Source organism: Mustela erminea, chromosome 11 (assembly GCF_009829155.1).
Source record: "Mustela erminea isolate mMusErm1 chromosome 11, mMusErm1.Pri, whole genome shotgun sequence".
NCBI lineage: Eukaryota > Metazoa > Chordata > Mammalia > Carnivora > Mustelidae > Mustela > Mustela erminea.
In genome coordinates, this window is record NC_045624.1 from 70380660 (window position 1) to 70408234 (window position 27575).

A 27575-nucleotide genomic window follows, 5' to 3' on the forward strand; every position below is an offset into this window, starting at 1 on the left:
TCATCTCTCTAAGACCCCATCCCCCTATCTCACTATACCTTCTTCAATTCAAGCCCTTCTTGATAGATTACCTAGATAATCTAGAAAAACAGGAATTATAATGATTACATTATGTATAGTTCAACACTATTCAGCCAGTTCTAAAGCAAAGCATCTGGCATATAATAAACACTCAGTAATGTAAAACTGCCTGAATTATGTTCACCCAATCATACATAAGCTGTTCTCACTGTAACTTATTTATCACCACAAAATAAACTAAATGCATACTAGGCCTCTTCAGGACCCAGAGAGCCCTTGCTAGAAATTTTCAAATACATTCAACATATTAGAACTAAATCTCTTTTTATTCAATTTAAAAAATCCAAATAACATAATCAAGTCTTTAAGGCTGACAGTTAATCAGTGTCACAATGGATAAAAACAAAATATCACTGGAGCTACACAAAGACACATTTCTTAATCAAACAAAAAGTTTTCAGTCAGTATGTATGATCCTAAAGAAAAGAATATCATAAATATTAAACAGCATCTCTAGTGGGAAAATGGCTAGCTCTTATCCCACATCCTGCAGAGACCCATGATGTGGGAGTATATTAAAAGAAAAAAATTTAATTAAATCTGTATTAATGTTTTGGTCCTCTGTAATCCTTTTATTTTTCAGGTACTAACAATCACCATCTACAACATGGGTGCATCGTGCTCACTGACTGCCAGAATTTCCATACAGGCGAGACTGAGCGGCTATGTCCTAGGATAGGTATGAATTTAATTTGAAACTGGGTTTGCTTGGCAAGCACACGATTTAACTTAGATTGTATGTTTACTTGAGATGGTTTTAGAGGAATGATGGAAATTACACCTGGGGATTGAGCCTCCCCAAGGGACTGCCGCCAGTAACGCAAAACCTTCGTTTTTAAGCAGACCAAAAACCCATTATTAATACCAAAGGCTGCCATGGCCATTTTTACACTGTACATTTTATAAATAACTAAATAAAAGATGTAACACATCAAATACAAAATCACTTAAAATATGGTAAAGATGATTATTACATAAAATTAAATCACACTTTAATTTTCAAAAAAAATTCTTATCAGGATGGGCCAAACACTCGAATTGTCTGGATCCGAAAACAAACTGCAGTAACACTCTCAATATTTATGAGCTGGGCCAAATTAAGGAGGAAAAATTCCCAAGAGATGCAAGAGAAATGTAAACAGATAAATTTATTCTTCTTTGCCACTCTATAAATTGGAAAGAATATGAAAAAAGAGTTTTGATGAGGTGAAAAGAAGGGGTAGGATAAAAAAGTATCTGATCTTTCACACCTTACAAATTATTACTTATAATACCACTGTACTGCCCATTTCTGAACAAGAATGTTCACTACAACACACTACTTAGTATTTATTTTCAATGTTCGTTAACATTGTATGTTCACAGCTCATATGTTAAAAACTGACAATAGAGTCACCTTACAATTTTTATATTACCTTATGCAACTGTAATGTTTAAAAGTGCTGGCGGCTTTCTGACATTCCAGGCACAACTGAATAGCTCCTGGATAGTCTTCCTCCTTAAGATAACAACAACAGAAGTCATTAAACAGGAAACATTTTTCCTAAAGTCCCTGAAAAAAATAAATCTCTCCTCATACTCCATCCAAAAGTTACAGAACCAGAAAATTTTAATTCCTCTTACAAAAGGATTAGAATACCAATGATAGATAAATAATAAAATATAAAGAGACCACTAGCTCCAAGCCTAAAATGTACATATAGAAAAAATATTCTTTTCCATCATATACGTAGTAACAGCCCCCTAAGACCACAATAAAGCCTATACAAAATAATAAGCTGCTTCCCAGGGAAGGTGTTCTTTAAACGTTAATATATCTTCTTTCAATAATGTTTACATAGAAATGTAACAAACCACTATGAGATCCGCTGTAATCAACACTCAGGAGTTCTACCACCAAGAAATCAATAAATATTTTAAAACAAATAAAGTTGTTAGAAAGTGAAATAGTACATCTACCGCCATACTACCCTGAGTGTGCCTGATCCCAACTGATCTTGGAAGCTAAGTAGTGTCAGTCCTGGTTAGTGCGATCTTGGAAGCTAAGTAGTGTCAGTCCTGGTTAGTGCTTGGATGGGAGAAAGTAAAATATTTATTAATAGCCTTGGAATGTCTTTATCGTCTAAACAGTAATTTAATGCCTAATGAAATTTTCATATGCACTTCTAAAGTCTAAGTTAAGAAGTAACATGGTGATAACCAAAAACCATAAAAAAAATTTCCTATGCTCCTCTCTGTAATTGGACAAATGTATTCAAACCAGTGGGGATGTTAAGATGATGACAAAGTAGCTACCTGAAGGACCTCATGTATGGGAAACACACATATTACGTTACACTTTATAAAAACAAGTAGATAGAAAATGCTAAAAAAGCATCAAAGAGAAAATAGATGGCTCACTCAGAAAACCAATTAATATATGAGATACCAAATACAACTCAAATATGACATATTCCTTAAATTATTCCTATTTGTTTGATACAAAAGATAATTTTATTGCCATTTGGGTGCAAATACAATCAACATACTGAAAACATTCCCACATTGCTACAAAGTAAACATTTCCCCAAATAAATTTTTCTATTTAATTTTTCTAATTAAATTAAATTGAAATTTCTATCTAATTTTTCTACTGACAATGAAATATGTCAATAGAAAAATGCTCTACAGCAAGTACCTTTACATAATGTCTAAAAATGTTCTTTATACCATGTAGCAATTTGGAAAAAAATGCACATCTGAATATCTTCCACCATAATTTTTCCATTTAATAGTATCAGGATCACCAAATTTCCAAACTTTGTTTCCAAACCAAAATTCCAAACTTACCTCCAGCATTTCACTTAAGCGCACATCTGTTCTTTGCTGGGAAAAAAACAAACAAACAAACAAAGGTAAAATCTGTTTCAACCATAAAAGTAAGTTTTAATTTTTAAATAGTAACCAGTATATACCAATGTTTTTATAGTTCTCAGAGATTTCAGAAGTCCAATCAGTAACTGACGTTTCCTTTGATTTGCAAGAAGTCCTAAACTAGCTTGAGTAAAACCTTCCTTGGCAATATTCAAGTGTCTGCAAAAAAGAAGAATAAATAGTTAAATTTTTCTATTATATTAAGAACACTGTTCACACAGATCAATTAGGCAACTGACAAGGTGGTATCCTCAATTACTCCTGAAATCAGGGATTGTGACTGCTATTTGACAAATTTATTCAATGGCTCAATCTCAATCAGCATTACTCAGAGCATGGTAGGTGGACTGGTGCCAATCCTCAAACTGTTACTGATCTATCCCAAGAAAAGTACAGAAATGGAGAATAAATACTAAAAAACCACTTACAGAAAAATTGACATAATAATTTTAAGTTTGATGAATTAATAATAAAATTGGGACTATATTCTCTATGGTATTTTGTTTTTATTGCATTTTACAAAAATAGTCTGTAGTAAGTTGGAAATTAAAAAAAGAAAAAAAATCATATCCTTATAGTATGAGAACCACTATTCAAAACAATATAAAAACAGTAACATGTTAAAGTCATAATCAGATTTACAGATATTTCATTTCACACATACTTTCTTAGTGCAGTTTTTAGATCATAATATATATTCAGTTAATGAACAGTATTCTAGAAACCATAGTCATAATAAAAAAAATCAATTATCAATGACAGTTTCACAATTTTTCTTGAAATGTTTTCTGGCTCAAAAAACAAAATATTCATCAAATGCAATACCTCCTCCCATTTGTGCAGATAACAGCAGCTAACTGAAGACCTGTCTGTAATGAGGTAACTCTTTCAAGTTCCTATGAAAAAATTAGGTATAGGTTATTGTGGAGGCATTTTATTATTCTATTTTATTCGTATGATACTCTAACAAAAAACGTTAGTGGGTTTCAAAGGAAAGTCTGCTTGGAAAACAAAGTAGCAACAAAGATAGCTAAAATTGAAAACTATTGGTATATCCTTCATAAAATAATTTAAAATGACTACTTTCAAATGATTTTCACAATGACATATGATAAAATATTTAGTCAGTATTGCTTATAAGGAAATCTAGATCCAACCTGCTTTATACAGGCATAAACAAATACTAATAATACATCCATTGAAATGTTTCTACTCAACAGAACTTCAGAAGATAAGGATATGACAAGTATGATTTCTGTTTGCTAAGATGCTTTGACAACAAATGTCTTCATTTGAACACTGGTAGGTATTTCAATGGATTTTGGAGTCTCTGATTTTCTGATTCAAAGACAGATTCAGTTATAAGATTCCAATTTTATTATATTTTAAAGACAGATTTTTACAGTGCTTTTGAGCAGTCATTATTAACGATCTACATGTTTCAAAGTAAACAGAAGGAATTTTCACTGGGCCTTCAAAAGTTTGGAAAATCCAACTACATTACTTTAAAATCAGTTATAAAAACTCACTTCTTCAGTTAGGTAGACTCTCTCAAATGAGAGAAAAAAAAAATACATATATACCCCCCCACACACATACACCAAACAGAGCCAATATGTTACTACAGAACTACAGACAAGAGGATAAATTACTTCAACAATTTCAAGTATAAGTCACTTAGGCATTTTTTAAATTTTACTATTAAAAATAACAAATATCACCCTACCTTTACATAAGCAGGCTGTTTTTCAAGAATTAAATCAGCTACTTTTTTAGAGACCTATAAAAACATGCAATCAAACAAAACAAGTGAAAGAAAAAGCCACATACTTCCTGTTTCATTTTACATTTTAAATTTTTGTAAGAATATTCCACTGGTCTTCCCAATAACTTCTACAGCAGGTATTGGCATGCTCTGGGCTATGAAATTAGTAAAAAAGATATAACAGAGAGCATAATACTTGGTCCTTAATAAAAACTCAATAAATGGCCATTATGACTGTTAATAATATGAAAATCATCTAATTTACTAACATGCAAAAGGGTATAAGATCCTCAAGGGCATAAGATTTGCTTTTTAAAAGATGAACTTGTAGGATATATAATCAGTTGATTTTATGGACACAGTATATGGGAATCATAGAACATTCTGTACTGCTGAGATTCTTTGTAACACATAAAAAGACAAACAGTAATTTGGTCCTCTACTTCTGAAAACTTGAAAACCTGTTTTTTGGGGCGGCTTTTTTTGGAATTCTATGAACATACCTAAGGTTTCCTTGGTCAATTCCATGACAAATATTAGTGTATGTAAGTAAGAATTATAATGATTTTGACTACGAGGCTCTTATTTCAGTTTCAGGGGTATCTGCTAGACTGCACTACAGATACCCCAGAGCATGCATTTAGTGAATTTTTTGCTCAAAAAACTCAACTAGCTGAGTTTCCCTTCCTCTTCCCCAAGCAACTGAGAACAAAGCATTACACACACATTCAACTATTGCATTAATCCTTCTATATTTTCTCAGCTGCTCTGAATTTCTATAGATATGAATTTGTATAGATGTTTAGACAGAAAATGACCTAATTTTTATCAAACTGGGGTTTTTTTTTAAAAACAGTTTAAAACAGATAGTATAGTTTTTAGTCTGCACTGTGTCAGGCAGTGTACTAAGTGCTTTCCCTGTATTATCTCAGTTAGTACAATCAATTAAAATTGGTTCTCATTTTCCAGATGAACGATCTTAAATATAGTGGTAATGAACCCACATCCCCCACAGTAAGGCTGGGATTCAAGCCCAGGTGTACCAAATCCCAAAGGTCACTGTGCTATGTGGCCCCTGTAATGAGGCTCATTCCCTAAAGAATACTATCACATCAAGTACAGAGACAGATTCATATATAAACCTGCTGAAATCAGCAGAAGGCAAAAAATGCCACCATCCACTGGAATCTAGTTCTCCAAAAGCACAATATGCTTTTACCACACAACCCTCTACTGGTCAAGTCCCTTCCCCACACCATTGCTGCTACCCCCAAGGAGATCCCAGCACCCACTAAGACCTTTGAGTGTAGTACAAAAGGAGAAGTAGATCTTCCTTTATTTGTCAGATGTATTATTAAAAATCACATCTTAAATTCAAACAGATAAATAACTACTGCTCCTTTAGTATTAAAAAATTAACAAGATTCCACACTAACATGATTTAATATTCTACAGCATAGTCTGAGTTTTATTAAAGGAGATCAGCCTAATGCTAGGAAAATCACAGAATCACAGAATTTTACAGCACCCGAGAAAATGCAGGCTAACACTTCACAGATTTTGCAAGGCTAAGTGACTTGGCCAATGCCAGACAATTAATCAGTGACTACAACTGTAACATTCTGAATCTTAGCTCTCTTGTCTTCAGGCCTATTTCAACTAGAAGTGGGGACTTTTATTTTGAGATAAGAAACTGTAGTAAGGAAGTCATGCATGCGTGACAAGGAGCCTAAAGATACTTAACAATCTAAAAAAAGTTCAAAACTCTTTGATCACATTCGGGATTCTGGAGGAAAAACCCCTCAGTTCTAAAAGCAAATCTGTATCAAGGTAATATGAGGGAAACTGAATAGGCATTATACTTTTAAATAAATGTATCACTGAGTCTGAGTCATGTTCAATAATATTTGTTTAACATGTTAAGTTAAACCTAAAATCTGCAGACATTACACCTCCCTGAGGTTCCATTTGGTTATGTCAGAAAGAAAGGTGATTTTACTTACTGCAGCTTGCTGTTGTTTCAATTTGTCTCTGTATTCCTCTAATTCTTGCAAATTGAGAACAGGAGGGAGTTTCTAAAAAAAAATACCCATAAATGAAGAGTAAAAAATAGTTTAACTTGGTTTCATTTATCTGCGCATCTCTGACTTACAAACTATAATATGTGCATGTAAAACAATGTCTCATCCCACTCCCATACACTCCTCTTGGCCTCCCCACTATCCCCTCTAGATTTCAGACACAAAACTGCCACATGTTTGTTGCCCAACCCTCTGGGGCTCAAGTTCCATCCTTCACTCAGCCCTACAGGACAGGAGAATGGGAGAAGAAAGTCCCACAACCTAACCTCCCCCTCTACAAACCACAGGTATATCCCTACTTGTCTGTGACAAAATTCAAAACATACTTCCCTTCTAAAGTACTAGGAACTAAGCACTACAGTGTGATAGTGACAGTTGCAGGAGTACATTCTAGATTCCACATCAGCTTTCAGAAGACAGAAACTAACAAAAGTGCATACCTATCTGTATATGAGAAACTCCAAGTTTCAGTCAATGGATTGATAAAACTTGAGAATGAGAGCGGGCTGACTGTATACACAGTGCATATAAAGCATGTATGCATACTGCATTTGGTTGCATCTAAAACAAGATTTTACTGTTCTTTTTTGAATTTCCTATAAATTTAAAATGCCAATATTATAAACATCATAGCATAGGAGTCTTTATCATGGCATCATGGCTATATATAAAGATACATTCATGGTTAAAAGTCTCAAAGTTGGTAAGTGCTGTGAAGTGTATAAACCTGGTGATTCACAGACCTGTACCCCTGGGGATAAAAATATATGTTTATAAAAAATAAAAAATTTAAAAAAAGTCTCAAAGTTTCTCTAAACATATTTTGACGATATAAGATAGAGGCATCATACCAACATATTGTACGCTAACAGTTAAAAGCCAAAAATACAGAAATGTTTGCTAGACCAATATTCTAGAGCAGCACTTAATTTTACACTTTCTAAAATTTCATCATTAAAGAATGTGGACAGTTCAATAAATTACTATATGGTCATCATAAACCAGTCCTGGTATTAAGCAAGGAAAGGAAGGAAGAAAGGAGGGACAAACACCCCTAAAAAGCATTCAAATCTCATCCACAAATTCAGTCACTGAACAAGACTGGGTTTAAATAGGTTTTAATGAATTTTGTTTTACCTCCAGCTCATATTTAACAATATCAAATGAGTCCGTAGAAAAATATACTTGTTCAATACTATTAATTAATTCTTGTTCAGCTTGAGGGTCACTAGGCTGTTCTCGAAGTTCTCGAAATTCCTCCTTTAAGAAAAAAAAATCACAATTAGAGTACTTGTACCTGTTATAATTCTACCTGCATGGAAATAATCATTTTTTTTAACAGTCACAAATCTCCTGGGAACCATTCCAAGCAAGGAGATAAACTGACAGGAAACAGGAAAGTTCATGGAAAATTAGGACTACTAAAACACTAAAATACTAAAAACTACTCATTTACTGGAGAAAAAAAGAAACCTAGCCAGTTTGAAAAGTCAGATTTTATTTTCAATTCTGTGTGTGCCAACTGAAAGAAGTGAAAGAAGTTTAACCAAAGGAAAAACCAAAGTGACTATGTAGTATCATCATACATACATAACACATATATACATATTTTCATCATTTGACATTCTAAAGTTTGTCCCGGCACAGATAACCAGAGCCTATCTCAATGACTTAGAGGTCACAGTCAGCATTAAAACCCTGAGCAGAGCAGACATCCGTGCTGGAAATCTCACTGCTCGGCTAAGAAACACCAGCTCCAGAAAAGATTCCCAAGTTTAGCTCTGTAATCCTATGAGGCTTCCTTCAAAGTGTGCTGATAATGTAACTAATGATCTGATTATGAATCTAAAGCTTTGTATTTGATAAAACGCTTTCTTTCTAATGATACAGAATGAAGCTTCTATGGATTTACACAACTAAAAAGAGCTTGACAGACAAATCTCTACCCCTAATGTCTGCATCCTCATCGTACACAATTTCACTGCATAATTGAATAAACCTTCAGTTAACTGAGAAATTTCATTAATTCTGCCATACTAATTAATCAACACGTTATTACAGACATTAACAATTTAGTCCTTTGATTTCTGTATTCATATTAATCTTAAATACATTTAAGAACACAAAAGAAACTCATATTTAAAATAATTTTATAGTCATTAAAATACTTAACAAAAATCCTTAATAAAATCATTAATTAAATACACAGAAGTTATCATGTCAATTAGAGAACATTGTTCTCCAAACGGAAATATTCTAGATTATTTTATTGCAGGGCATAGTTTTCATTTATTAAAAAAAAAAACAGCATATATATGTTTTAAACTTTAATTTATAATTTAAATATGTAAAATTATTAATTATAAAATTATCTCCTCTTAGATTCAAGCTAAAAGAAAATACGAGAGCAAAACTCTGAAATTCAAGAGAAGAGTTAACTGTTTATATTTAAAATGCCAATAAATTTAAGAGAAGGCAAAGTCATACAAAAATCAAATCTACAGAATTAAAAGTGCATGGGAAAGAAAATGCCTCTTCCATACCAAAACTCACTTATAAAATTAAAAGGTCAAACACACAGTCATCTGTGATTTAGCATGCAACCAAATACTATGAGAAAAGTAGGAAATACAGCATCCTAACAGTGGGAGCTGCATTCCTCTGTGTGTGTGTGTGTGTGTGTGTGTGTGTGTGTGTGTGTGGCGAGACTTCAGGGAGAAGGGGGTTATCTTGACAACACACTAATCTGCATTGCACCTTGGACAATGACACTGAGAACAGACTTGGGCTAAAACCACAGCACTTACAGAAAGGTTTCTGAGTAGGCTACTCATGGGTAACCTCCAAGCATTTAATAAAAGTTTGAAATGAGTGAGACATGAAATGGAAAATGAGATCAGAAATTCCTGGCAATCTCCCTCCCTAAGAGTCCACAGGCATTCAGAATACTTGCTTCAGATGCTGCAAGCTGAGGCAGGGAAAAAGACCCAGGTGGGGATATGGCAATGCTGCCTTCTTAGGAATTTCACAGCACCACTAACAAACAAATGTAATTGGTACCATTCCACAAAAAGGAAAAAAAAAAACAAAGATTATAAAAATTTCTAAGATTGAAAATATCAAGTTCAAAGTCAAGCAAAAAATTCAAATAGACTGCAATGAATGAACCCTTTCATCTTAAATATAGAAATGCCAATGATATATAACTCCATGCTGGGGTTCTCCATATATTACCTAATTAACTGATCTAAAGATAAAGGTTTTAGTTGTGACTCTGGTATTAACTTGGGCAACTTAGTCTCTCTGTGCCTCGCTTTTTTCGCCTGTAAAGGACATATACACAAACACACACACACAGTGACAGTAAAACAAATATTCAAAGTTATTAAGAATGTCAAAGGAAAACATGATTGCATTTATAAATATCTCACAACTGTACATTTCACAAATGTAATGAATCTGTAAAAAGAGTACAATCTGTATATGTATAGAAAAGGTCAAGTGCCATTCCTTCTTGGAGAACTAAGCAATTATATCACCGTGAGCAGATAAACCCGTATAATTTCCAAGAACAGACACATAACACTTGACACCCTAAGTAACCTAGACTAAAGAGAGGGATAACACCAAGACAGGAAGAGAAAGAAACATAGCACACAAAGTAGAATTCAATCCAAAACAAATGCCCAAACTATATCCCCATAAAATATCCTCTCCTTTCAGACAACTTAGTAGCTCCTGTGTGAAAATATATATCTGAACTCATTTAGACAAACTCCATTCTAACTAGATGCTGATCACCTTATTCCTTTTAATCCCGCGGCACCTGAAGGCTGCAAGACTCTACCTGATCATTCTCCACATGTTTCACTTTTAGTGCTCCCTGCTCAATCCAATAACACCTTTTGAGAACTGAGATTTCTCCTTACTCTCCATCATTATGCTCTCTACTACCAAGGTGCACTGTAGGTAACAATCACTGATCTAACTAAAAAAAATTAATTTACACAAAAAGACAAGACATTATGTTGTTTTGATAGTCAAAACTTTCCACAAACCCCTAATAAAAGATCTCTTTCTTCAAACTAGAAATAACAAAAAATGTTAAGTGGTTTTAGGGATACTTTAAGCATGTAAATTAGAAAAATAAACAGAAACAGCAAGATTGTATATTCTTACCACAATTACCCCATCATTTTGGCATTAACAAACTGGTTTCCTTGAATTGGAGATGCAGAAAAATACATAATTCTTCACCTAAAACCAATTTTGCAAGCCAATATATATGTATGAGGCAAAATTCTACATAAAATGAACAAAAGATTTCCTATAAAAAACTTTAAAAGGCAAAATCAGGGGACCAGGATAACAAATGGAATTACTTATACTATATTAAAATATGTGATTTCTTTTAAAGTTACAAAATATTCAATAAGCCAAGTTTGAGAATCAAATATTTCAGTCTTACAGACTGCTATTATAAAAAGCCTTTAAAGAATTTTACAATAAATTCTAAGTCACATAGTAACTAACAAATATATGTTATCATTAATGTGGTATTAATGCTCTATAAAACTTGAAAATCCAAAAATAATATAGTATAGATCATCAAAATTTGCCACAACTTTCTCATTAATGGTAATCAACTATACTTAAAATAAAAAGTACATTGCTTACTCCAAAATTAAAACTGAAGAAAAACTACAATTAAGGTAATGAATTTAAATGTAAAGGGGATAAAAATAAAAATACAATGGCAAAAAAGAACAAATCAAGTCTCTCTTCCATACTACCATTAGGAAATAACTTGCTACTTTCAAAGCTCTCTCATCATACCTTTCTCAAATGAATCACGTATTTTGATTTCACATTTTTAAAAAATTCCCACTATGTAAGAATTCCCTATACTAGTTCATACAGAAACAAAGTTGAATAAAAAAAATAGCTGAAGTAATAAGAGAGTTCAAATGAATAAGCAATGCCCCTGCAAGGCAGAACACAAGGGAGAACAAACAAAATCCACAGCATCAAAGGGCAGTGAGTTCACATTAGATGAAGAGATGCCATTTAGAGAACAGGTGAAATTTCAAATTTGAGAAATTTGGGGAAATAAGGTAACAAATACGAAGTAAAGCACAAGTAAGAACTGTAGCAGGAAAGCATACAACAGGTTAAATGACAGAAGGTGGCTTCACCAGGTAGCAAAATGTCAGGAGGAGCATCTACATGTATACCAAGAGGCAATAAAATGCAACAAAAGAGATGTTTTTTTAATCTAATATATTCTTATATATCCTAGAACCATATTTTTCCTTTACTAAAAATGATATATCTTAACACATATCACCGTGCCAGATGCTATATGAAAAAAAGTAAGCATAAATATGCAATATTTTCTTAACGTAATAAACCAAGCAGGATTACTTTAGGCAAGTGGTAGAAAACAAAGAAGTTAGTCAATATTTTAGAGGCTGTCTTTTCAGCAGTCACAATACACTGCAGGATTGCATCTAATTCTACCTATCCTATTTTTTTCCACTCTGATCAGCTCTCAGATAAAGCTGCATGAACATACATACTAAATGCACATCATCAAGGTAACTTTACGAAAAATGAAGAAAAACAATCATAACAGAAATTTAAGTGAACATCTTTGTTTTAGCCAAGTAATTTTTCCTCTCAACATAACAACAAAAGGTTTTATGAGAACTGGGAATTCAAGTCTATAAAACAATTGGAGCCCTCAACTGTAAGGTGTTATAAAACATTTCCAGTGTATTTATGGTTTCTAAGGAACTAGGCTATAACTTTGCAAAGCAACTTCCCATTTAAGAGTTCAGCTCTTAAGGGAATGTATTCAAATTCAGAACAAAAAAAGGAAAAAAAGACTACAAATTTTGCACTTAACCACTACTTTTAAATTATACAAAATACCACACAAATTTAAAATGGCATTTTAATTCGAGTTCAAATCTTTAAATATTCTATTCACTTTCGTAAGTGTAAAAAGTGAGTTATGACAACGTCACAGTTCTTCTTACCATTTCTAAACTCAATTTTCTCTTTAATTTTCAAAAGCAATTTAACTGAATTTTTTAAATCACAGAATGGCTTGGAAACTTATCTACAATAGTAGGCTTTTTATTCAAACAAAAAAGATAAACGCAAAAATCTTCATTTCATAGGTCCAGTTTTAAAACCCCCCAAAATGTATAAAATTAAAAAAAAAAGAAATGCAAAACAATTTCCATTTCTGTACATAGTTTATCAGACTACAGTTCACATTACAGTCCTGAATGGCAGAACGCATTGTGTTGCGAGGGAGTGAGGAAGGAAAAAAAAAGAAATTTTATTCTTCTAAAACATGGATTGGGGTTTGCCAAGGCAAATCTTATCAAAGGTTTTTTTTCTTACTGTTTGCATTTCTTTGTCAATCAACATAAAAAAGCTATTCTGCTATAATAAATGCAAAAAATAATTACAGTCTTATCAAAGCTACTATCACATTAGAGATTTAAATGAGAGCAAAAAATGTTTAACTACCAAAATCTATAGTTAGAAGCACAAAAACATGAAGTTTTCAATATTCAATCAGTATTATAAAAATCATAAATCACTACACAAAAATAGGTTTTGTTTCCAAAAGAAACAGGATTCAAGATCAGATACCCTAAAACCATACACACGACATATAAATTTGTAATGAATTGCCAGATGTCAGATTACATGGGGAAATGGTACATTTTCTTAAAATTCCACTAGAACAACAATAATGATCCATCAAAGCACCCGGCTCATCATCCATTTGTTTGTGTGTTTTAAATAAAAGCCAACCAGTTGTTTTGTTTTGGGTTTTTTTTTTTTTTTGGTTTGGTTTTTTTTGTTTTCTGTTTTTTGTTTTTTGTTTTTTGTTTTAGGCTTTCAGTGCCATCTACTGGAATATTGGCGAGGTTACAATTTGAGGCTTCCATAAAAAGATTTACAGATTTTTCTAGAAGGTTATTAAAGTGGAATTCTCTTAATCCAGCTTTATAGCATATTTAAGTGATAGAAATAATGTACTTTAATCACTTTTTATGCAAAAAATCATCTAAATAAACACATTTGTTTTTAAAGAAGCAGATCGTAAGAACTGATTTTATAAATAGAAATATACCTATTAACAGATACTAAAAACACAAAATTAGAAAGCAAATCTTTCATATGTGGTACTCTGCCAAATATTTTTATTTACTTCCGTTACTCAACAGTTATATTTTTAACAGGTATTTTTCTAAATTTATTTCTATGAAAAGGAAAACATTAAAAATAATAGCTTAAGAGACATCAAAATTTTTTTTTTCTAAATCTGTCTTTAAAAGACTTCTTAACCTCAGTGAGAAACATTAAGCTGTCTGCCACATGCCTGTCTACTTGGACGTTAATACTAAAGAAAGGCACGTCACAAACTGAAGTAAAGAGGGAGAAGTCCAGTGAACAGTCTAGATTCTGTTTTCCTGTTTTTATTTCAGTTTTAAAAATACCTCGGGGCGCCTGGGTGGCTCAGTGGGTTAAGCCTCTGCCTTCGGCTCAGGTCATGATCCCAGGGGCCTGGGATCGAGTCCCGCATTGGGCTCTCTGCTCAGCAGGGAGCCTGCTTCTCCTCATCTCTCTCTCTGTCTGTCTCTCTGCCTATTTGTGATCTTTCTCTCTGTCAAATAAATAAATAAAATATAAAAAAAAAAAAAAAAAAAAAAATACTTCATCAGACCCACTCTCCAAAAGAAGAAATATTATCTATTCTGAGAAAAGATATCACAACACTTTCAACTCAGCGTCTAGAAACCACAGTCTTTCCAATACCTTCACCTTCCGCGTCCAATAAAATCCTCAGTCCTAAATTCTGCTTTTAAATCCTCTCTCAAATTTAACCCTTCTTCATTTCCTAAACTTCATGTTCCCATCTTCTTTTCAATCCCACAGTTAAAGCAATTTCCCTTTCATAAGCTCAATCTTTACCTCAACACCTGAACCTAGCTCTCCAGACTCTGACTCCAGCACACTTTCCTCATATCTTGGTAAAGTTCTGAAAACCAAGCTCTGTAGTTAGTGTGTGGTTTTAGGAATTCTTTCCATGGATGCTAAGACGTCAAGTCAAATCCATTTATCTTACTTCACAGAAGCATTTTATAAGCAAGAAAACATTCTGCACAAACTCCCAGAATGCTATATAAGAGAAGGGACTCGATAATATTTGTGGAATGCATTAAGTATGCAAACAAAAATACCTCCTTATATTTAGAAAAATATGACTGCAACAGAGATTCCTTTTGTTCCCTTGGCCTATATTTTTCTTTAATGAAAAAAAAAATCAAAGGCATAGCTAAACCAATCACGTAATACCAAACCTAGCTGAATCCTATTTGTATTTATGAGTTAGTAAAATTAGGGTCTTAAAAAGAAACAAACAAACTTTATCTTTAAAGAATAATATGAGAAGGCAGGGGCTCAGAAAAAATAAAATATTATTAGTATTCTTTTTATCAGTACTCTTTTTATGATATATAACCATTATGAGAGAACTATGGAAAGTGTTTACTTAAAGTCAAAATACAAACATAAGGTTCTGAATACTGATTTTTTTTTTTAAGATTTTATTTATTTATTTATTTATTTGACACAGAGACAGAGATGACAAGTAGGCAGACAGGCAGGTGGGGCGGGTGGGCAGCAGGCTCCCCACTGAGCAGACAGCCCAATGCGGGGCTCGATCCCAGGACCCCAAGATCCTGACCGGAGCCGAAGGCAGAGGCTTAACCCATTGAGCTACTGAGGAGCCCCTGAATACTGATATTTTAAATCAGGATTCAACATACACTCTCGAATACAATCCTAATAAGTTCTGTAACTTAAACCCTGTGGCTATTGTGATTATTATATATAATAATAATAAATTTTGGTCTCAAGTCTTAAGTCTTATAACCAATTAAGTAAAAACCTTTTACATCATTCAAAAACTACAAATCTCTTTAAATGGGTAACACATTTAGTCAGTAAATACTATATAGATTAATTTCTTATATCCTTACCTCAGCATGGAAATCCCATTAATCTGAAATACAAAATAATCCATTTCCTAGGAATGAAATTTTAGGTCATCACTAAGTCTTTACTATTTCCCACAAAAACTGTTCAAAAAACTTCAAATTTTTTTGTCTACAACAGTTCCTGTGGTTCCCCTTTCTCTGTTCTTGTCATCATGTCCTCCACTTGGCAAACGGTTCCCAAACACTGCTCACACTGGGGTCACATGGGGATCACTAAACTTTAATGCAGACACCTGGCTCCACCCCACACACTCTGACTTCATTAGAATTGGATAAGCCCTGATTAATAGTGATTCTAATATGCAGCAAAGCTTGTACACCACTAACATGGGCTCTGAACAATTTAAGCTAAGATTTTGCAACTCTCAAAGTTTCCTTTTCTACAGAAAGTTCTAAAAAGACTCTTGATTTTTTTTTTCCTATTTTCTCCACCAAAATTCCAAATTTCCAGCATATGGATCATTATTCAACTCACGTCTTAAAATAGGAGAGAGCATCATCCTGTCCATAAAATGCAGAAATTGTACCAGATGATTTCCAAGGTTTCTTCCCACTCAGAATTTATATAGTTCTCAAAACAAAACAAAACAAACAAAAACAAAAACAAAAAACAATCAACAGTCCTTTCTGGATTCTCAATCACACCTAATGCCCTTCAGTTTTCCTTCACCATCCTCCTCTTTCTAGTGAGTTGCACCCATATGAAATTTGCCAATATTAGATTATTTTTAACCTAAAGAAACAGCCATTTCCCATGATTCATCCTAATATTTCCCTTCTATTTATTCTTTATACCAGAACTTTTAAAAAATATTTATTTATCTGAGAGTGAAAGAGATTTGAGAGAGAGAGAGAGAGAGCGCGCGAGAGAGCACACAAGCAGAGGTAGGAGCAGAGGGGGAGCTGGGGGAGAGAAGGGGAGAGAGTGGGAGAGGGAGTATCTCCAGCCAACTTTCTGCTGAGTGTGAGCCAGACTTGCGACTTGATCCCATAACCCTGAGATCATGACCTGAGCTGAAATCTAGAGTCAGACGCTTAACCAACTGAACCACCCAGGTGTCCTATACCAGAACCTTTAACATAACACAATCCAAACTAAACTATTTCTTTCTTGATAATCCCACTGAAATCTCAATTCCTTATTTACAACTTAGACATTATAACAAGAAAGGGAAGAAATGGGTCCATACCTAAAGACCAAGGGTGCCTTTTTTTAAAAATGTTCTATATACATATAATTGAGTGAGTTAGAGCTATTAGATGAAGTTAACGTTTAAAAGTTTTGCTATACAAGTATTTACACTGACCACTTAAATAGTGAAAGTTGGGTTTATTTTTTACTTCCTGCATTAGAATATCAGGGGAACCCAAATTAACACAGTGAGGCTTTTATTATTACTATTTTTTTTAAGATTTTATTTATTTATTTGACAGACAGAGATCACAAGCAGGCAGAGAAGCAGGCAGAGAGGAGGAAGCAGGCAGAGAGGAGGAAGCAGGCTCCCTGCTGAGCAGAGAGCCCGATGTGGGGCTCGATCCCAGGACCCTGGGATCATGACCTGAGCCAAAGGCAGAGGCTTTAACCCACTGAGCCACCCAGGCGCCCCTATTATTACTATTATTGAGAGGTACAACTGCAACATTATATTAGTTTATAGTGATTCAATATTTGTATACATGATCCTCACAATAAGTTAGTTAGCATCCACCACATACAGAATTCTTTTTTCTTAGATGAGAACTTTAAGATCTATTCTTTTAGCAACTTTAAAATATGCAATAGAGGGGCACCTGGGTGGCTCAGTTGGTTAAGCAGCTGCCTTCAGCTCAGGTCATGATCCCAGGGTCCTGGGATCAAGCCCTGAATTGGCTCCCTGCTCAATGGGGAGCCTGCTTCCCCCTCTCCCTGTGCCTGCCTCTCTGCCTACTTGTGCTCTGTCAAATAAATAAATAAAACCTTTTAAATAAATAAATAAAATATACAATACAGTATTATTACCTATGGTCACCATGCTGTATATTACATCCCAATGACTTATTTATTCTGTAACTGGCAATTTATACCTTTTGACCCCTTCACCCATTTGTCCCCTCCCCACTGCTTCCAGTAACCACCAATTCATTCTCTGTATCTATGAGCTGGTTTCTGTTTTGTTTTGGTTTTAGATTCCACATGTAAGTGAGATCATATAGTATTTGATCATACGGTGTTTCTCTGACTTATTTCACTTAGCAAAATGCCCTCAAGGTCTATCCTGTCTGTGCATGCATGGGAGCAAGCGCGCACGCACACACACACACTTTCTTTATCCATTCATCCATCTATAAATACTTTAGGTTATTTCCATGTCTTGGCTGTTGTAAATAATGCTGCAATGAACATGGGGATGAATATATCTTTTCAACTTATGGTTTTCATTTTCTTTTTAAGTGGAATTGCTGGGTCATATGGTAATTATATTTATAATTTTTTCTGTTAAATTCTCTATATTATTATCTATTTTTAATTTTTTGAGGTACCTCTATACTGTTTTCCATAGTGGCTGTACCAATTTATATTCCCATTAACAGCATACAAGGGCTCCTTTTTCTCCATATCCTCAGCAACTTGCTACTTTTTTGTCTTTTAGATAACAGACAACATAACAAGTATACATTAAGTTAAAAAAATATCTACCGTAGCGAAACTATTAGGTAGCTTGCTTTTCAAACCTAGTATTTTACTGTAAGCATTTTCTCTGCAATACACCTTACTAAGTTTAAATCCCAAACTTCAGAATAATTTAGAGAATTCAATACCAATTTTGAAAAAGGAGAAAGGGAGAAGAGAGGAACCTACACTGACTACTCCATATGAAGAGCCTCTAGCTTTGGAGTTCAATTCATCATCTTATTTCCTTTATGGTATCTGTCATACTTTGCAATCACCTTGTTTACTGCCTATCTTCCCTCCACTTACCCACCACCAGGCTAACCCATCCAACGCCCCAAGCTTAATCATCACCTGAAGCATTTATATTTGCTGACCTTGTAATCCCAAACTGGCCTCTATCAAGAGCCAGTCATCTCCAATCACACACTACAGGCCGGTTGGGGGACAGCGAGAAGATTGGGTAATGAGATCATTATAAATTCACTACTTACCCCTACTGGAAAACATCAAGGTGCCTGGTTTAAAGGCAACAAAAATTCACCCAAGGTTTAAAAACAACAGTAAGTTCTTATGCAATACGTTCATGTATTTTTTAAAGAGCCTCACTCATCAATTTTACACTGGTTTTGAAACATCAAATGCAATCTAATTCAAGGCATGTTCATAATGCATGATCTGTTTTCTTGAGTCAAAGAAATAAAAAGAATTATTTGTCAATTAGGATTTATGGTTATTGCTTAGTTCCCAATTTCATCAGATGCAACAATCTTTTATAACATCACGCAAAACTGTTCAAAATGCCTCTCTAAGCTTTTTCTCTGAGTCATTTCATGCAAATGGGCTGGTTAGAGTTTTACCACATTTGGAGAATATGTTTGGGTCTGGCCCAAAATTAAAGCTAAGCTATAAATACAAAATTCGCATTAGGGGGTAAGGCTCCTCATAGGGGTGGGAGATCACTCTCCTGAGCAGCAGACACTAAGACATCATTTCAGGACTTATAATTCTGACTAAAAGAAACAAGCCCTATATATTAAGATGCCAGATGCAGGAAACAAACAGTACTTCCAAATATGATCCTCAAATTGAAAATCACAAGAGCAGACATTCAGAGGAAGACATTGTGATCTGTGATGGAGCTGCTATTTGCGGAGGTAGCTCCAAGTGGCAACACCCCAGAGTGAGAAACAGCAGGGATTTTTTTTTTTTTTTTAACAATGGTTAATAATTCTCCCGAGGGAAAGGCAGCTAGCTTTCAAATAAATCTATTAAATTTGTAAACTGAGAAATGAACATAAATCAGGGAATTAAAATCTAAGATATCTACAATTTAGTATAAATTAGCTTTAGCTACTTAAAAATCTGCTCTATAAAAAACATGATTAATGATGATTTTTGACTCGTGGTGTTACAGCATAAAAAGTGTATTATTTCATTTTATTTCTCCAAATCACAGCAGAAAAATCAATTAAGTTTCACATACATACATAGATATGTGTGTGTAAAAAACTGCTTTCAGGCTAAGAAGCTGATACCATAATAAACTCTAAATTTATCAATTTTGCATTTTCTGCTTCACTATAAAGAATCATACTGCATCCCAATGAGTAATGAAAGCAAAAACAAGCCCCAAGCCTACTATACTATAAAAATTTACTTAGCTTAATCATAACTACCATCTGCCAGTGGGAAGGAAAAGCTTCTGTGAATCAATTATTATCCAAAGGCAATATTATTTCTTAAGGAAGTGAAAAGTCACGTTCACACATGTAGATCAATACCTTTCCAGGGACCCGGAGACTCTCAATGGCACCAAGATCACTAAGGCTTTCTGGAGGGCTTTTCAGACCCTTAAAAAAAGTAATAATAAAAAGAATTTTAATTATGCTACAGAACTGTAAAATGACAGAACATACTTATTAAAATAGAAATCACTATTTTAAAAATAGAAAATTTCCAGCTTTAAAATATACAGAACATATATTCTAAAAACAACTGTCACTTAATACATATAGTACTACTATTAAATCAAGTAAATATCTACTTTTGGAATTTCAGAAGTATTAGATGGCAGCTTCACAACTAATGACTTAAGTCTAACTTAACCATGGTTTAAAAACAACCAAAAGAAAAGACTATTGGGTGACAGAAAGCATTATGGAAGCACTTATATATTAATCATTATCAAATTAACCTGATAACAAGGACCAAGTATCATGATTCTCTAATAAATACACCAACCAGCTGAGATAATCAAAGACTTTTAAATAATGCTAATTGTTTAATTAATACATAAATACCCTTGATTCTACCAGATAATTTCTCACCAATATACCCAATTTAACTGCATAACTAGAACTTAAATCTCACGTCTTACTGCTTTCTACCATTCTTTAGTTCCTGGTACCCAATAATTTCTACATTCAAATCAACTGAGGAATTGTGAAACTCTCATTTGAACCAAGGAAAGTTATCAAGACAGAAAGAAGTTACCAATCTCGTTTTCTTTGAAAGCCTCTTTTTAAATATGGGCTATTCAAAGCAGATACCTAAAGTTCCTGTAATATTAGTCTGTAAACAAAATTAGCTGGTACATAAATTTGAAGAGCCTTTTTGTCCTTTAGATACTCTATATTGGCCCTTTGATGTCCTCAGTAACCAAAACATAGGGCATACTTAGGTTAACTATTTGAGACATATAGCAGAACTTGCTTATTTTTAAATTATAGAGCTATGTATTTTATCTTTCCTATTACAAGATATGACCAGTCAAAACTACAATTTTTTAAGACAAGGTGCTTTGCCTCACCCCCAAGTATTCCATTACTCCCAGGACACTCCACCCAGGTTTCTCTCACTTTCATTCTCTCTCGTATTCTTTCTCTCTATCCCTCTTCCTCTCCCTCTCACACAAACACATACACACATACACACACACACATAAATACGTACACACACGAGTGCAAACTTCATAATTTGATTCAAAATCATGACCACCCCAAAATATATTTTTTTAAATATAACTTCCATGCCCTTTTTTAAAAAAGGCTTATTTGAGAGAGAGGAAGCCTGCATAGGGGGAGGAGCAAGGAGAGAGAGAGAGAGAAAACAAGTCCCAAGCAGATTCCACAGAGTGCAGACCCCAATACAAGGCTCAAACTCACGACCCTGAGATCATGACCTGAGCCAAAACCAAGGATGCTTAACCTACCAGCACCACCCAGGTGCCCCTGCCACACCTTTGAACAAACATTTTTAAAACTATAGATGTGTTTGACCAATCTAATAGAAATTCTTGGGGGATTATAATTTTCTTTCTCCCCAGAGCTACTTAATAAAGAAACCAATGCCTGAAATGTAAAGAAGTAATGTATGCCAATACATAGGAAAAGGCCTTACTCCAAATGAGTCACCCCATACAATAATAATTTGCTACTTGCATATGGCAATTTTCCACCAAATGTACAAAATAGAAGTAGTAAAAACTGGAAACCGTATTACATGTTAGGAAGTAGGGGAGCTCAGTGATTCAGGGAATGGGCTCTGTAGTCTCGAACCACTTGTCTAACCTGCCTATCTTTATGTTCTAATGAATATAACAATAATGCAGAGGCCAATAATAAGTAATAACAGAGATAATGTATGTGAGAGGCCAAAATCAGTGTCTAGGATATGGCAAGCTTTAAGGGCTAACCATTATTCTGAATATTATTACTGTGACCACAGAGAAATGTTTCTCTTTTGTCAAGATAGAAATAAAGAATTACACAAATGTTCAGAGCATATCTGACATGTGTATTTTAGGACTATAGATCTTGAACCCTTTGATTAGCAATTTTATAAATTTCTACTGACAAAAATGAAGTCACAATTTTTATCCTCACTTCCCTAAAGCAGTTAAGTCATGGTTAAAACTGTGGTACTCTGCATTTACAAAACTGAAACTTTCACTGTAATCCTTAAACATTATTGATGTTCTTTGGTATTTGGTATCTGTTTTAATAAATTTCTCCAGTTTAAATTTATACAAAATTCAGCACACATAATACCTGCCTTTGCACTTTATTTCTTTGCTTGAAGCACAGTAACACTTCAGACTACTTCTGTTATGCCTACATGAATCTTCTATGTCCATTTAGGAGACCAGCAACTTATGTCCCAAAGATCAAAAGGAGCATGTGAGGTGGTTTCTGCCTCCTTCTCTTTTTCAGCAAAATTCAACATAGTCGTTATTCTCAGTCCTCAACTTCTCTTGAACCCTAATCAGGCTTTCCTCCCCCACTACTTCATGAAAAGTGCCGCTGTCGAGTACCAGATGACCTCCATTCTGCTCAGTCCAAAGGCTCATTCTCACCTTCTGCCACCTGTCTGCAGCACCTAACACAGCTGATCACTCCCTTCTCTTTTAAATTACTTGGCTTCCAGGACCCAGTCTACTTGGTGGTTCTCTTTATCCACTATGTATCCAACAAATATTTACTGAGCATCTAATATGGGACAGGTGATCTATGAGATGCTGCAGTCCTCCCTTACTGGCTTCTCCTTCTCAATCAGCCTCGCTAGATCTGCCTCTTTCCCTAACCTTTTAAAATCGGTATCTCATGAGTTGCAAGTGTGAACTCCTTTTTATATCCATACTCATTCCATTGGTGATCTTAGCCAGTTCAATGTGTTTGTAAGTCCCAAATTTGTATCTATATCCTGTGTTTCTCCTCAGAAATTGAGACTCTTAGCCAACTACTTATGCTATCTAGCCACTTAAATGTCTAAAAGAGGCCTTCATATGAGTAAGTCTAAAAACTTTCTGCCTTCCTCTGTTCCTTCCTCAGCCTTACCCACTTCATTAAATGGCAATTCCAATTGTTGAGGCCAAAAAATCTGGACTCAACCCTGACGCTTCTCCGTCTCTCATAGCCCAAATCCGATCCGTCAAGAAAAACTGTCGACTCTGTATCTACAGTATACCCATGATCCAGCCTCTTGTCAACCCTTCCACAACTAACACTCTGGTTAAGGCCCACACATTCTCTCATTCAGATTATGGCAACAGCATCCTTATTGTTCTACCTGGTTTTGCTCTTTTTCCCTCTTCAAATTGTCCTTTTAAAAGAGGCCAGAAAGATCTTTCTGAAGCCCATATATGTAAAATGAGATCAATCCCCTGCTTGCTATTTCAATAAAAATAGAAGCCTGGCTTTGCTACTAGTGAGAAGAAAAGTAGTAGGAGATGAGGTCAAAATGAGGTCCTGGGTGATCTGGCTTCCTGCTCTCAGCCCTGTGACCTCATCCAGACCTCAACTCCTACTGTTTTCTCTTCACTTACTTTACTCCCCCTACACTGGCGTCAGGCTGTTCCTCAGCCATGCTTCTGCCTCAAGGCCTCTGCATTTGCTCTTCCTTCTACCCAGAATGTTGCTTTCCAAATATCCACACGGTTCACTTCCTCACTTCCTTCAGGTTTTTACCTGAATGTCACCTTCTCAGTGAGGCCTTCCATGGCCACACTATTTAAGGTTATAAACGATCCCAACTTGCCAACAACTCCCAGGCCTCCCTAACTCCTCTTCTTCCTAAACATTAATCCCTATGTTTGCCTGAGCACTTGTCTGTTTTGTTCACTGCTGCACCCCCAAACTTAGAATAGTGCCTGGCACATAGTGCTCTGTAAACATTTGTTGAATGAACTGAAAGAACAGAGGCCAGCATAATAGAGAAGGCTGAACAACAGAACTGATCTAAATAAAGAGTGCTAACAAAGCCCACCCTCGCACTCTTTTCCAAACCAAGATCCTTGCAGAGCTGAAATGCCAAAACACCTCAGTTGCACAGACTTTTCATATCGCTCCACCATAATGATATCATCAGCAAACTCTTCAGCCTCACAAAAAAGAAAAATCTTTGTGTATATTTATTTGTAATACTACTATATTTAACCCAATAATAGAGTACTAAATAAAAATCTCCAGTGTTACTCTAGGCAGTACTCTACTTTCATATCTCAAAGATTAATGAAATGTGTATTAGTAATGATTAAACATGTGGAAGTCAAGCCATAAACAAACATAACGAGGATGACTTTTAAAATCTGTGTAGGGGCGCCTAGGTAGCTCAGTCAGTTAAGCATCCAACTCCTGGTTTTGGCTCAGGTCATGATCTTGGGATAATGAGATCATGCCCCAAGCCGGGCTCTGCACTCAACATGGAATCAACATGGAGACTCTCTCCCTCTTCCTCCACACTCCCCCACCCACCCACTCGAGCTCTCGTTCTCTCTGTAAAATAAATAAATATAGCCTTTTAAAAAATCTGTGTAAAACTCCTAGTTTTATCTCACTTTTTACACAGTATGGTTCCAGCTTTCTGGATGTGTTCTTAGGTTTTTTTCTATACCAACTAAGCACTGATTCGACCTTCTCAAGTCCAATAAGCAACTGACTGAGGCTGAAGAGTCACCATTTTCACAATTCCACTACCTTCAGGAGACCTCTGTGATCAAGCACTTCCTTGATAAGACCCAGGTGTGTTAACTCCTTTATCTCTTTTATCTTCATCATATCATTTGAACATCAGCACCAGGCTGACCCCATGAGATCCATGTTAGTATTCCTATATTAAAGATGTGGAAACATGGGGCACCTGGGTGGCTCAGTGGGTTAAGCCTCTGCCTTCAGCTCAAGTCATGATCTGAAGGTCTTAGGATAGAGCCCCACATCGGGCTCTCTGCTCAGCAGGAAGCCTGCTTCCCTCTCTCTCTCTCTCTGCCTACCTCTCTGTCTGCTTGTGATCTCTGTCTCTCAGATAAATAAATGAAATCTTAAAAAAAAAAAAAGATGTAGAAACAAATTCTCTAAAAAGTTTGGTGACTTCCTCAAGGTCACATAGCTATGGCAGGCTGGAGCAGGACCTAAACATCCTCAAGTAACAAGTGGTATAAACCCTAACTCCAGTCTCAACAAATATGAGGGATTGTCACATACTTAAATCTTTTATTATTCACAGAACTTTCAAATTTTAGTTCCATGACATTAACAATATGATTTAAAAGGAGTAAAATAATCATGTAGGACTCATGTGTTCTTCACAAGATATCTACCATCTGTAACCTATTCAGATTATATCTCAAATAAGAGTTTAATTTGGAATTTGTAATCTCCTTCTAGTCAACAAGAAGAAAACTCAAAATAAACCTTTCACTAAAAGATTTTACCCCGTATCTCCAAAGTTCTCAAAATTTTCTGATTTAAAACTCTAAATTATACTTCTCTCATATAAAGATAATAAAGAATGGCCAATTCTGGTGAAATATTAGAGTTGAATAAATAAAGGTATCTAAAACCAAGTCATAACCAGTAAGTGTGTTAAAGGAAATGCTGTCCCTTCTTCCTTGAAGGAAGCTGAGACATTATTAGGAAGTCCCTAACATTTATGAGATGAAATTAAAAAAAAAACAGCCAAAGTTTTTATTAATGAATAATCATTGCAGTAAAAATAAAAGGCTACTATTTTGCCATAACAATGATTTTTTTAAAGTATCATTTCACATGCATTAACTTATTGGCAACTCATATTAGAACTGTAAGATAAGATTAAGAAAAATAATTATTATTCCCATTTTCACATCTGGAAATTTAAGCTACAAGGTTTGTGAACTTGCCCAAAGTCATGGAGCTACCCATTCTGTCTTCAACTCATCCGTTTTTTTCACTCTTTCCAGTCATCTCTATTGCACAGACCTCACCTCCCTACTCAAGCCACCTGCTCACAGACGACACATATTCTAGAAAAAGGGAGCCCTGCAGGGTAGCGGGGGCTGTCACTGGAACGATGGCAAGAAGGAAGGGAGACAAAGATAGCCCTTACTGAAACTTGCTCATTGACCTTATCTAAAGGAATGTTTCTGGGACGCCGCTACCTGCCTGAGCATGGCTCAGATCACGGTGGCTCGGTGAATTTTTTAGGGTGTGCCCTGGCTTCCCCGTGCCCCTGATACCTGCCACCAGCCATACCTAAGTTCTCCGCCAGCCCCAGCCCAGAGAGAGAATATCTAGGCTCCTCTACCAGCGCAGACGAAGGAGGCCTTTGCTTCAGCCTCCGCGACTTACCTGTCGGGTCATAAGAGATTTTATTTTTTGCATGTCGAAATCGTTACGGTGGTACCCTGCCTCAAAAAACTAACATATCACGCCGAACCACCAGACAGCTGGCTCGGACACAGGGAAGCCATAGTGAGTAGTCACGTGGAGCTGCTGACTCGGGTCATCCTTTCCTGCGCTGAGTATGCTGGGAATTGTAGTCTCCCGGCAGCCGCGGACACTGGCAATGAAGAGAGGAGGACCGTTCAGGTACTACATTTCCCAGGAAGCAAAATAGCGGACGCTTCCGTTAAGCCTGCGAATCTTGTTGTTCTGGGTGACCACGGTGACCGCCCGTCTTTACAGAGGTACTTGCTCTTGGTCACCCCGCTTCGGTAAAGCGAAAACTTAACTCATAGGTGACCGGGCATTGAGCGACAGGACGAAGCACTGAGAAGACAGTTTAGAAACCGGACTGACGTGATTTCCCCCTCAGAGTACAGTGGAGGAAAACCAACCTGGGCGGGGTGGGAGGATGTGGGACTGACGTGACAGGAACTCAAGGAAAGGCGCTCTCCCAGAAGTGACCTGGGAACCTGGGACGCTCCAACTGGCTATGAGCTTTGAGCAAAAGTGCGGCCCAATAGGCGTGTGTCCAGGGCTAGGGCTGTTCTTCCTCAGTCTTGACATCCACTGCAAAAAAACTGTAAAACCCAAGGTTTTAACCCGCACCTCATCTAGGGCAAGTTGAGATAGAAAATATAACAGTAAGTATACAGGACACTTTCAAGTTCTGATTTCAGCATTTAGCAGTTTAGTTAAATTGGGGAAAGTAATAGGAGAGGTGTTCCGGGTTTGATTTAAGGAAGAACTTTCCAGGGGCGCCTGGCTGGCTCAGTCAAGCGTGCGACTCTTGATCTCAAG

General features: G+C 35.5%; 2 protein-coding genes across 5 annotated transcripts in view; one reads left to right on the forward strand and one right to left on the reverse strand.

Moving 5' to 3' along the window:
* The window catches only part of VPS50 (VPS50 subunit of EARP/GARPII complex), a 128965-nt gene extending 102139 nt beyond the window's left edge, over positions 1-26826 (reverse strand). Inside the window, exons 1-9 of one of the 2 annotated variants that reach the window (XM_032304436.1) lie at positions 26682-26826; positions 20361-20429; positions 7978-8100; positions 6763-6834; positions 4721-4774; positions 3820-3890; positions 3036-3153; positions 2911-2946; positions 1497-1579 (exon numbers count right to left, since the gene is read on the reverse strand). In XM_032304436.1, coding sequence (XP_032160327.1) covers positions 1497-1579; positions 2911-2946; positions 3036-3153; positions 3820-3890; positions 4721-4774; positions 6763-6834; positions 7978-8100; positions 20361-20429; positions 26682-26714 — 659 coding nt within the window. In that variant the 5' untranslated portion in view covers positions 26715-26826. The remainder of the gene's footprint in view (positions 1-1496; positions 1580-2910; positions 2947-3035; positions 3154-3819; positions 3891-4720; positions 4775-6762; positions 6835-7977; positions 8101-20360; positions 20430-26681) is intronic. The other variant, XM_032304437.1, reaches the window with a different exon arrangement.
* A 45-nt stretch (positions 26827-26871) lies between these two features.
* The window catches only part of HEPACAM2 (HEPACAM family member 2), a 61750-nt gene continuing 61046 nt past the window's right edge, over positions 26872-27575 (forward strand). For 2 of the 3 annotated variants that reach the window (XM_032304444.1, XM_032304446.1), the window contains exon 1: positions 26941-27046. The gene's annotated coding sequence lies outside the window, so the exon portion shown is untranslated. The other variant, XM_032304445.1, reaches the window with a different exon arrangement.